Raw genomic sequence first — 13,011 nt, 5'->3', positions numbered from 1 at the left:
GGCGAAATAAAAAACCCTTAAAATCTTGGCAGATATTACATATATAAATAAATTAGCGGTATCCAACAGATGATGTTCTGGATCACCCTGGTCCATATTTTGGTCGATATCTGGAAAACGCCTTCACATATACAACTACCACCACTCCCTTTTAAAACTTTCATTAATACCTTTAATTTGATACCCATATCGTACAAACACATTCTAGAGTCACCCCTGGTCCACCTTTATTGCGATACCTCGAAAAGGCGTTCACTTATAGAACTAAGGCCCCCTCCCTTTTAAAATACTCATTAACACCTTTCGTTTGATACCCATATTGCACAAACGAATTCTAGAGTCACCCCTAGTCCACCTTTAAGGCGATATCTCGAAACGGCGTCCACCTATGAAACTAAGGATTACTCCCTTTTAAAATACTCATTAACACCTTTCGTTTGATACCCATATTGTACAAACAAATTCTAGGGTCACCCCTGGTCCACCTTTATGGCGATATCTCGAAAAGGCGTCCACCTATAGAATTAAGCCCCACGCCCTTTTAAAATACTCATTAACACCTTTCATTTGATACCCATATCGTACAAACATATTCTAAAGTCACCCCTGGTCCACCTTTATGGCGATATCTCGAAAAGGCGTCCACCTATAGAATTAAGCCCCACTCCCTTTTAAAAATACTCATTAGCACCTTTCATTTGATACCCATATCGTACAAACAAAGTCTAGAGTCACCCATGGTCCACCTTTATTGCGATACCTCGAAAAGGCGTCCACCTATAGAACTAAGGCCCACTCCCTTTTAAAATACTCATTAACTCCTTTCGTTTGATACCCATATTGCACAAACAAATTCTAGAGTCACCCCTGGCCCACCTTTATGGCGATATCTAGAAACGGCGTCGACCTATGGAACTAAGGATTACTCCCTTTTAAAATACTCATTAACACCTTTCGTTTGATACCCATATTGTACAAACAAATTCTAGGGTCACCCCTGGTCCACCTTTATGGCGATATCTCGAAACGGCGTCCACCTATGGAACTAATGATTACTCCCTTTTAGAATACTCATTAAAACCTTTCATTTGATACCCATATCGTACAAACGCATTCTAGAGTCACCCCTGGTCCACCTTTATGGCGATATCTCGAAAAGGCGACCACTTATGCAACAACCACCACTCCCTTTTAAAACCCTCATTAATACCTTTAATTTGATACCCATATCGTACAAACACATTCTAGAGTCACCCCTGCTCCACCTTTATGGCGATATTTCGAAACGGCATCCACATATAGAACTAAGGCCCACTCCCTTTTAAAATACTCATTATCACCTTTCGTTTTATACCCATATTGTACCAACGCATTCTAGAGTCAACCCTGGTCCACCTTTATAACGATATCCCGAAAAAGCACCCACCTATAGAACAAACGCCTTTCATTTGATACCCATATCGTACAAACAAAAAGTATAGTAGTCCGTGGATGAGTAGTGAACTTTTAAATCTAATTGGGAAAAGAAACCGGCTATACAAATTAAAAACTAAGTATAGAAATAATATTTACTTTGGAACGGAATTTAAAAGACTCAAAACTCAGGTCAGAAACTTAACACATTTCCAAAAGAAAAACTACTTTGGGCAAAAAATCCAGCAAAACCTTTACTCTGCAAACAGAACTTGGTCTATTCTTAAAGAACTAATTTATGGAAAAATACCTGACACTGTTTTACGGAAATCAGTCAGTTATCGTACAAAGGAGAAATTGTAACAGACCCTATAAGAATAGCAGACTGCTTTAACGAATATTTCACGACTGTTATAGATTCTCCCTCAAATATTCAGTACGTTGACGAGCCAGCAACGAATATCAATACACCTTTTACCCTAAGTGAATGTGATCCATTAGAAATCGAGTTAGTCATAAGAAACTTAAACGTAAAATCTGCGAACGGGCCTGATGGCATTTCAGCGCGTCTTATGAATAAATATAGAGAGTATTTTAGCCACACCTTATGCCAAATTATTAATGAGTGCTTCCGGAAAGGTGAGTATCCTAAAGAATTGAAAATAGGCGCAGTTGTCCCAGTGCACACATCTGGAAGTAAAGAAATGTGTGCAAACTACAGACCCATCACAAAATTAAGCACGATCGACAAGATTTTTGAAAGTGTTTTGCTCAATAGGTTGAAATCCTTTCTCCTTGAAAATAAAACCATTGACAAAATCAATTTGGTTTCATGGAAAATTCGAACACGCTGTCTGCTTGCATATCGTGTACTGAATATATTTATGAAAACTTAGACAGGAAGAAATATGTAGCATTACTGGCAATCGATCTTTCAAAAGCATTTGACTCGGTAAACTTATATATAATGATTAGAAAACTGGCTGAGTTAGGTTTAAACGATAAGGAACTCAAAATCTTTGGAAGTTTTTTATTAGATAGAGAGCAATATATTGAGTTAAACAACGTTAAAAGTGTGAAAAGGCAGGTAAAGACGGGAGTTCCCCAAGGTTCTAAATTAGCAGCCACCTTGTTTCTCATATATATAAACAACGCGCTAAATCTCAGTCTTCACGGGACTCCGCAGTTCTATGCGGATGACGGTAGCTTTATGTATGCAGAAGAATCATTCGAAAATTTAATTACAAACATAAAACTAGACTTGGAAAAAATTCGTCAGTGGTTTGACAAAAACATGCTGAAAATTAACCTTTCGAAGACCAATTTTATTGTTTTCAAAAATTACAAACCTCTTCCGGACATTAATGAGTTTTCTGGAATAATGTTTAATAATGTAAAGATTTCTAGAGTAGAAAAGCTAAAGTACCTAGGTATCTGGTTCGACTCCAATTTAAATTGGAGCGAACAAATAAATAACATTAAACTGAAATTGATTCCTTTTAACTTTGCTCTATACAGAAATAGGGGCATCATTCCACGTAAGCAATTGTGGCTCTTATATAATGCATATTTTATGTCCAAGATCAGTTATTTAAATCCAATTTGGAGTCGGTGTACAGAACATAAAATAAATGAACTTCAGCGTTTGCAAAATAAAGTAATAAAGAATATTCTCTCGCTTCCAATACGAACTTCCACTACAAGTCTGTATGAAAATAGGCTAGATATTAAACAAATATGTATTCTGCAAACACTATTAGTGGTTTTCAAGATCAAAAATAATCTTATAAAGCATAACCTCAAGCTCAATACAATAGAACGTTCAGTATATAGTCTGCGTCAGGTAATGAGTATCAGAACCACGTTATTTCGAACAGGAAAAAGTGCAAATTCATTACGCAATTATGGTGTGAAACTGTTCAACAAACTACCAGAGTATGTTAAAACATCTCACAACATTATCACTTTTAAACGTGAAGTGATTCTGTTGTTACTTCAAAGACACGATTTCAGTATCGACCAATATTCATGATACAAGGCATTTAATTAACTGTGCTAAAAAATCATTTCTTTCTCTTTTATCTTTTAACCAAACATTAAAAGAAACCAAAACCTTATATTTTATACTAACTCTGCTGTATTTATCAATTTGTGTTGCATTTTTATATACCATTAAATATCTTTTATTTTTATTTTTATTGTTTTCTCTACGTATAATTGAATAGCAACTGCATGACGGTATGCGTAGAAATTGTTAACTATCTGAGCTAAATTCTCACACAAAAATTAAATTTTTTTGAGAATACATATGTATTATTGTATACGTATATATCCAATGAATAAAGGAAAAAAAAAATTTTTAGAGTGACCCCTGGTCCACCTTTATGGTGATATCTCGAAAAGGCGTCCACCTATAGAACTAAGGCCCATTCCCTTTTAAAATACTCATTAACACCTTTCAGTTGATACCCATATCGTACAAACAAATTCTAGAGTCAGCCCTGGTCCACCTTTATGGCGGTATCCCTAAATGGCGTCCACCTATAGAACCATGGCCCTCTTAAAATACTCTTTAATACCATCCTTTTGATACACATGTCATACAAACGCATTCCAGGGTTACCCTAGGTTCATTTTCCTACATGGTGATTTTCCCTTACTTTGTCTCCATAGCTCTCAACTGAGTATTTAATGTTCGGTTACACCCGAACTTAGCTTTCCTTACTTGTTAATTTTGACGTTAATTTAATATTCTACAAATATATTTTTTGAATAATTTTTCGATGTTTGCTTCGTTCAATTCTTATATGCAGATATTCAACTTTTATATTCCAGTATCCGGACATACGGATATCCGGATACGTAAACGGAAAAACCGGATTTTCTGCTTAGCTTTCCGGTTATTCGAATATCCGGTTTATCCGGATAGTTCAAAAATCCGGATGCAGTTCACAGCCCTAGTATGAATATTCCTTATATGTGACCCGGCCTATGAAAATGCGACTTATGACTAAAAAAAAAATTGCGAGTAACAGCTGTTAAAGATAAACAATGCACTTCTTCAGTTTCTTAGTAGCTTTTCTTTTGCATTATGAACAGTCATGCCCAAAAGCCAACAAAAAAAAGGCAAAAGAGCATAAATGAGATAAGTTCGTGTGTGTATATAAAGAGCGATGTTTTCTGCAATGCAAAGCACAAACCAGTGTGTGACCGAAAAAAATCGTGTGAGTGCTCAGATTTAAAAGCAATTCTGAACGAGTAGGACGTGTGTCGCTTGTGAATAATGTCTGTCGAAAAAGAATTTAGCGAGGTTTTTCAAACACATTTCTGTGAAAACGAAGAGAATGATGATGATTCTTTCGATGATGTTGGTATCAATTACGAGGACGAACTACAAGCATTGTTTCAAGCTGAAGGTCAAATGGAAGGGGATGAAGCAAGCAAGTTAGGACTTTCCAGTTTTCACCACGTGAAAGAGCGTCTCCAAAACTATCGAAACCAGAAAAAAAAGAAACAATAGTCATAAGCCACCTTTTCATAGACCGCGTCACATATGATAATCTCAATGAAAACACGAACTAAATTTTGAAGCGTCGGTTTGGAAGCAGAATAATCAATATATTCTAGATTGAATTTTATAATTATCAAAATATTACTAAAACACATGTTTTACATAATCTGAACTTATTTTAATATGCCTCCATGACACCAAGAAAAAATGTAGTTCGCTTTTGCTCGGAGAATGTCATGTATTATACGTACATGTATTCGATTGTGCCGCAAAATGTGTGCGTGACAATGCCCTCTTGAATATGCTCTTTGCACAAACCGAAATCAGTCAATTTCACATGCCCTTGTGCGTCTAACAGGATATTTTCAGGCTTCAAATCCCGATAAATAATGCCTAATTTATGTAAATGCCCCAATGCCAATATAATTTCACTTAAATAAAAACTGCAAAGGACAGAAATATACGATTAATTATAATTATTATTTCAAATTTATGTTGTTTACCAAGTCGTATCCTCCAGAAAGATGCCTTCGCGTTCTAAATGCATAAATAGTTCACCGCCGCTTAAGTATTCCAAAATTAAATATAATTTACCATCCGTTTGAAAGGCGTATACTAATTCAACGATAAATGGATGCTAAAAAATATATTAAAAAAAATGACAACAAATATGCATATTGTGTATTAATTTAAAACATCCAACAAAACATATGCTCTACAAGTAAAGTGGGACCATAGAACGACAACAGAATGTTTTGCGATTATAAGGTGTAAGTGATGGCTGAATTATGATTATGCTAATTTTACTTTCCACTATGCTCCTGTTTTTTATTAGCTTTAGATGGTACTGTCGACCTGAAACATCCTTTAAAGAACACATGAGCAATGTAAGCTTATCTACCAAAGTAGAAATGGTAAATTCAAATCGATTGCACGGCAGCTGGTTTCGTACTTACAGGAGGTGCTTATATCAAAGCAAACTGGAATCATATCCCGCAGAGGATGAGCAACTGCCAGCAATCCCTTAAAAGATCGTAGAAGCGAAGATTAGCATATCAAATACGAAATTTCCAAACAAAATTACAAGTAGATGGCACCAATATAGAATATGGAATTTATTGCCATACAAAAATTGGCCAGTCGAAAGTTTTAGTTTGCATTGGCACACATAAAGTTAGTTTAGCCGAAAGTCTGAAACGGACTGCACGTTCGAGGTATCTGATTTAGGTTTGCATTATATTGCCAATTGGGAATTCGCATACAATTTTTTTGTTACTGATATTGATGGTGGATCAAAATTTTTTTTGGTTTACTCAAAATGTGTTGAGGGTAATTGGCTTCGACTAAACCGATAATGCCAGATCAAAATGTATATGAAACAATTTTGGTTTTTAAATGGCACCACGCCAGTTTTTATACTCAGTTGAGCAGAGCTCACAGAGTATATTAACTGTGATTGGATAATGGTTGGTTGTACAGGTATAAAGGAATCGAGATAGATATAGACTTCCATATATCAAAATCATCAGTATCGAAAAAAATTTGATTGAGCGATGTCCGTCCGTCTGTCCGTTAACACGATAACTTGAGTAAATTTTGAGGTATCTTGATGAAATTTGGTATATAGGTTCCCGGGCACTCATCTCAGATCGCTATTTAAAATGAACGATATCGGACTATAACCACGCCCACTTTTTCGATATCGAAAATTTCGAAAAACCGAAAAAGTGCGATAATTCATTACCAAAGACGGATAAAGCAACGAAACTTGGTAGGTGAGTTGAACTTATGACCCAGAATAGAAAATTAGTAAAATTTTGGACAATGGGCGTGGCACTGCCCACGTTTAAAAGAAGGTAATTTAAAACTTTTGCACGCTGTAATTTGCAGTCGTTGAAGATATCATGATGAAAATTGGCAGGAACGTTACTCCTATTATTATATGTATGCTTAATAAAAATTTGCAAAATCAGAGAACGAGCACGCCCACTTTAAAAAAAATGTTTTTTTAAGTCAAATTTTGACAAAAAATTTTATATCTTTACAGTTTATAAGTAAATTATGTCAACATTCGACTCCAGTAATGATATGGTGCAATAAAATACAAAAATAAAAGAAAATTTCAAAATGGGCGTGGCTCCGCCCTTTTTCATTTAATTTGTTTAGGATACTTTTAATGCCATAAGTCGAACAAAAATTTATCAATCCCTGTGAATTTTGGTTGGGGGTTAGATTCTAGGACGATAACTGTTTTCTGTGAAAAAGGGCGAAATCGGTTGAAGCCACGCCCAGGTTTTATACACAGTCGACCGTCTGTCCTTCCGCTCGGCCGCTAACACGATAACTTGAGCAAAAATCGACATATCTTTACTAAACTCAGTTCACGTACTTATCTGAACTCACTTTGTATTGGTGTTAAAAATGGCCGGAATCCGACTATGACCACGCCCACTTTTTCGATATCGAAAGTTACGAAAAATTAAAAAATTCCATAATTCTATACCAAATACGAAAAAAGGGATGACACACGGTAATTGGATTGGTTTATTGACGCAAAATATAACTTTAGAAAAAAACTTTGCAAAATGGGTGTGACACCTACCATATTAAGTAGAAGAAACTGAAAAAGTTCTGCAGGGTGAAATCAAAAGTCCTTGAAATCTTGGCAGGAATACTGTTCGTGGTATTACATATATAAATAAATTAGCGGTACCCGACAGATAATGTTCTGGGTCACCCTGGTCCACATTTTGGTCAATATCTCGAAAACGCCTTCACATATACAACTACCACTCATTAACATCTTTCATTTGATACCCATATCGCACAAACGAATTCTAGAGTCACCCCTGGTTCACCTTTATGGCGATATCTCGAAAAGGCGTCTATCTATAGAACTAAGGCCCACTCCCTTTTAAAATACTCATTAACACCTTTCATTTGATACCCATATCGTACAAACAAATTCTAGAGTCACCCCTGGTCCACCTTTATGGCGATATCTCGAAAAGGCGTCCATCTATAGAACTAAGGCCCACGCCCTTTTAAAAAACTCATTAACACCTTTCATTTGATACCCATATCGTACAAACAAATTCTGTAGTCACCCCTGGTCCACCTTTATGGCGATATATCTCGAAAAGGCATCCATCTATAGAACTAAGGTCAACGCCCTTTTAAAAAACTCATTAACACCTTTCATTTGATACCCATATCGTACAAACAAAGTCTAGAGTCAGTCCTGGTCCACCTTTATGGCGGTATCTTGAAAAGGCGTCTACCTATAGAACTAATGCCCACGCCCCTTTAAAAAACTCATTAACACCTTCCATTTGATACCCATATCGTACAAACAAATTCTATAGTCAGCCCTGGTCCACCTTTATGGCGATATCTTGAAAAGGCGTCCACCTATAGAACTAAGGCCCACGCCCTTTTAAAAAACTCATTAACACCTTTCATTTGATACCCATATCGTACAAACAAATTCTATAGTCACCCCTGGTCCACCTTTATGGCGATATCTTGAAAAGGCGTCCACCTATAGAACTAAGCACACGCCCTTTTAAAATGCTCATTAACACCCTTCATTTGATACCCATATCGTACAAACAAATTCTAGAGTCAGCCCTGGTCCACCTTTATGGCTGTATCCCTAAATGGCGTCCACCCTTAGAACTATGGCCTTCTCCCTCTTAAAATACTCTTTAATACCTTCCATTTGATACACATGTCATACAAACACATTCCAGGGTTACCCTAGGTTCAATTTCCTACATGGTGATTTTCCCTTATTTTATCTCCATAGCTCTCAGCTGAGTATGTAACGTTCGTTTACACCCGAACTTAGCCTTCCTTACTTTTTATATCTCATTTCGAGAATTTTCTTTTATATAATTATGTGTTGTATCAATATGTGGCTTGTCGCCACGTTTTTTAACTATCCCGTTATATTCTGTTATGTACATACAAAAAAATTTTGGTTTTTAATTGGCACCACGCCAGTTATTAAATCTCAATATTACTCCCGTTATACACAGTAGCTCCGTTATTCAATAAAATTTAAACTCCGTTATTTTTCGTAAAAACGTTAATTTTTTGGTTTTTAATTGGCACCACGCCAAGCACAAAATCAATAGTAATTTGGTTTTTAAATGGCACCACGCCAGTCACAAAGTCCGCAATAATTTGGTTTTTTAAACAGTAATATATATTTCAAAACTGTTTGTCATTTCATGCTGGGAGGACAGAAACTATCCTTAAGACAGGCCCAAGGATGCTCTGCCCATCCCAACCTCCCACGTTCACGATTCATGTTGTACTGGATCAAAATTTAATTGTATTCTAAGTAAGTCTATGTAAGGTGTGACGGCTCACAAACTGACATCAAAGTCCTCTAACGGGAGTGGTTATTTATCGTCGACGGACGCGATAAAAGCTAACTCCATGCAAAAAAATAAAAATAAATTTAAAAAAAATAAAAAAAAATTTTAAGTAGAACTAAAATTGAATGAAAACTTCTCTCAACATTACGGACTTAAAAATGTATTGTAAATTTATGGAGTTAGCAGCATTTCATAATTTTGTTGGGGTTAGCAAGTTTTGTTTTTAGTATTTTTTATCGATTCGAGACATTTAACAGGCATTTTTCTCTTACAACCATATGCAGAAATCGTCTTCTATTCCATTGGTATCAAAAAGTAGTGCTGAGCGAAAGGAAGAGTAGGCGCTTTTATCGCGTCGTCGACGAGTAACGGGAATAAGCCGTACAACTGTCAGGTTTTCCGACGGCATAAGCATGCGGAAACCCCGATTACGTAAAAGTGATGCAGCTTTTTTCCATGCCAATTTTTCAGTATTGGGTGTACAATTCTTTGGTGTTCGTCTTCATAAAATTCCCTTTGGGCCTATAGGACAGATATGTGGTATATTTACCAAGTTAGATATATTTTTTTAATAAAAACCTCCTTAAACTAATCTTTTGTTTCTATTTTTTTTTTTTTCATAAATTAGCAAAGCAACAACATCGTCTATGAATATCAGTTTAATTTGGGAGCAATGGGGCATACAAAAACGGAACCGTTCAATCTAAAAAGTTTGAGAACGCCTCAGCCCCATCCACAAATGATTGGCAAATTCTTATATAGCTTATGGCAGTAGAGGAAAGCAGACTTCCCAAGTAATTGCGCGTCACTCTGGATCAACCTCGATCTGGATATAACCGCGACTTAACGTTTATCCTGCATGATATCAACCATTTTACTTCCTTTATATTAGGTCGGTTGAATGTTTGTCCGCTTTTCATACAAATCTTGCAATCGATTTTTAAGTAACTTCTCATTGAGCTACAAACGTAAACTTTACAGATAGGATAAGACGCCGAGAAAATTTAAAAAAAGGAGAAAAAAATTCCGTTAGGTGGCGCACGGATCGAAATAATTAGATAAGAATTTGAAACTTTTTAAACCAGCTTTTAAGTAACTTCTCGATGAGCTAGAGACTTGAAATTTCAAACTTAATTCAGAGGTCGATGACAGCCGATGACACAATACAAAAAGTTTCGCTAGGGGCGCACGGACTGAGATATTTAGAAATATTAAACGGAACAGAGGGAATTTTGGGATTGATTTTTATGTAAGTTCTCATTGAGGTTAATACACCGAGAAAATGTAAGAAAAGGCGAAAAAAAATTCCGTTAGAGGGCGCACGGATCGAAATATTTAGATAAGAATTTGGAAATTTAGAGTTTTGAGATCGATTTTAAAGTAACTTCTCATTGAGCTACAAACATGAAACTTCACAGATAGGTTAAGACGCCGTGACAAAAAAAAACAAAGGAACAAAAGGAGAAAATAAAAAAACATAAAAAAAAATTTAAGCACATCCTTTATATAAATGGACAAAAATCAGCGAAAAATGTCTCCTTATATAAAGATATTTTCTTGCTAAACTTCGATTTTTAAATTGTGACATAGAAATTGCAATAATATTTATGAGAAGTAAAAATATAAAGGTGGAGCGCAATTGATTGACTAATAATATCTCCTTTCCTACCAACTTTCCAAACCAAGTAATGTGCGCTCCACTTTTATATTTTTACTTCTCATAAATATTTTTGTAATTTCTATGTCAAAATTTAAAAATCAAAGTTTAGCAAGAATGTCTTTATATAAGGAGACCCTTTTCGCTGATTTTTGTCCATTTATATAAAGGAAATTCTTAAAATTTTTTTATTTTATTTTTATTTTTAATTGTCCTATCAAACTAATGCCTGCAAAACCAATGTCTCTACAGTCTGCCCTTTTAAAAATGTGATTTTCCTTGGACTACCGTTGTACTACGTTTCCACCAAACGCAAACTCCGTGTTTTCCTGTATCGTACGAAATCTTAATATATCGGGAGAAGTATCGCAAGACGCGAGAAAATTAAAGATGCGATTTCTATAGAGGTATTTTGGAATGGGGCGCATTACTGCTGCAAGAAAGAGGAGGAACAGGACTTTTCTTATATTTTTCTTCTTAAAAAAAAAAAACTACTCCCGCGTTTTTTGAGCTAAATCAAAATGATCTATAGTTAAGCGCTGAAAATGACGCCGCCTCTTAATCATAATCACGCCTTTTCTTACCTTTACTGCTTCTAATATGTTACGCTCGGCTCTTGTATGCGCTGTATCTTTTTGATTTGTTACGATTGATGCCTTTTTCAGCACCTTCATGGCAAAGTATTTATTTGCATCGCGTCCAGCTGTTTTGCGTACCTATAATAAAGGTTTGAATATATACACAGATAATTAAAACATTTCTTCTTCTTTTACTATTAACTAATTAAAATATTTTGTATCATAAATTTACCTGAAATACTTTGCCATATCCACCTTTGCCCAATACCTTCTTTAGTTCGAAGTCCTTGGGTCCCAATTTTATTTTGCCTGGATTGACAGTTTCCTCTGATAATTGTATGGTCTCCTGGCCCTCCACTCTGTAAAAAGGAAAATTAATATATTATTGCAACGTTTTATAAAAACAACAATAAATATGCAAATAGGTATATATAAATATTAACATTAATAAATTAAAAACTAAATAAAAAAATGATAAAAAAATTTTAAGGACTACCTTTATATAAATGGACCAAAAAATAGAAGGCAATTTTTTCTTTAATACAGACATAGCCTTGCTGAATTTTGACTAAAAAACTTTAATAATAGCTCCTGTAAAAGAATTTTGGGATTTAAAACTATAAAGGTGGAGCGCAATCTTTCAATTTAAGGCAAACCATGTACTTGGGATTAACTAATTGATTATTTAAAATTTAAACACGCGCTCTCCCTTTATAATTTTAAATGCCAAAATTCTTTTACAAGAGCTATTGTTAAAGTTTTTTAGTCAAAATTCAACAAGGCTATGTCTGTATTAAAGGAAAAATTGCCTTCTATTTTTTGGTCCATTTATATAAAGTTAGTCCTTAAAATTGTTTTATCATCTTTCTATTTTTAATGTTTTAGTACTGCCTATAAAAAGGCAACTGCATCTTTGATTAGTAATTTAAGTAATTCCTAAGTGAAAATTCTTATATTTATTTATTTGTTCAAAATAGCAAGATTTAAGAGAATTAGTGGAATTTTCGCTGACAACACTGGCGAAAACAACGGAATTCCACCTCGCATCATAACAAGAGAATTCCACCTCGTTTGTCAGCTACTTAATTTGCATAGCTGAAAATCGTGGCGAAATTCGCATACGCCTGAAAGTCTAAAAGAATCGTGATGAAAGTCGCGTACGCCTAAAAGTATGCAATGACGTGCATTGAGTTGGGCTTTTAACGAGGTGGAATTCTACAACGCCTGCAACACTCAGGAGGCTAGCCATGAAGGTATGGCCTAATATTCTAAATAGTTCGACTTGTGCGTTACGTAGCTCAAATTTTTTTTATCAAACATTGCACTGTCACCCAGTTTTAAACTATATTTCAGGTTTCAAGTCTCTAGATATCCAGGAAGTTAGTTAAAAATCGGTTGCAAAATTTCCAACTTAAAACTAGTTTTCTCAATATCTCGATCCATGCGCCACCAAGCGGATTTTTTTTT

At 35.2% G+C, this 13,011-nt stretch overlaps 1 protein-coding gene across 2 annotated transcripts in view; it reads right to left on the bottom strand.

Annotated features, from left to right (window-relative positions):
• The window catches only part of S6k (Ribosomal protein S6 kinase), a 182,706-nt gene that overhangs the window by 88,796 nt on the left and 80,899 nt on the right, over positions 1-13,011 (bottom strand). For both annotated transcript variants that reach the window (XM_067787952.1, XM_067787953.1), the window contains exons 3-6: positions 11,777-11,903; positions 11,551-11,682; positions 5,428-5,561; positions 5,176-5,367 (exon numbers count right to left, since the gene is read on the bottom strand). In XM_067787952.1, coding sequence (XP_067644053.1) covers positions 5,176-5,367; positions 5,428-5,561; positions 11,551-11,682; positions 11,777-11,903 — 585 coding nt within the window. The remainder of the gene's footprint in view (positions 1-5,175; positions 5,368-5,427; positions 5,562-11,550; positions 11,683-11,776; positions 11,904-13,011) is intronic.

This window comes from Eurosta solidaginis, chromosome 5 (genome assembly GCF_040869045.1).
Source record: "Eurosta solidaginis isolate ZX-2024a chromosome 5, ASM4086904v1, whole genome shotgun sequence".
NCBI classification, from domain to species: Eukaryota; Metazoa; Arthropoda; class Insecta; order Diptera; family Tephritidae; genus Eurosta; species Eurosta solidaginis.
Note: the sequence above shows the minus strand (reverse complement) of the source record. Positions and strands in the feature narration are given on the sequence as shown.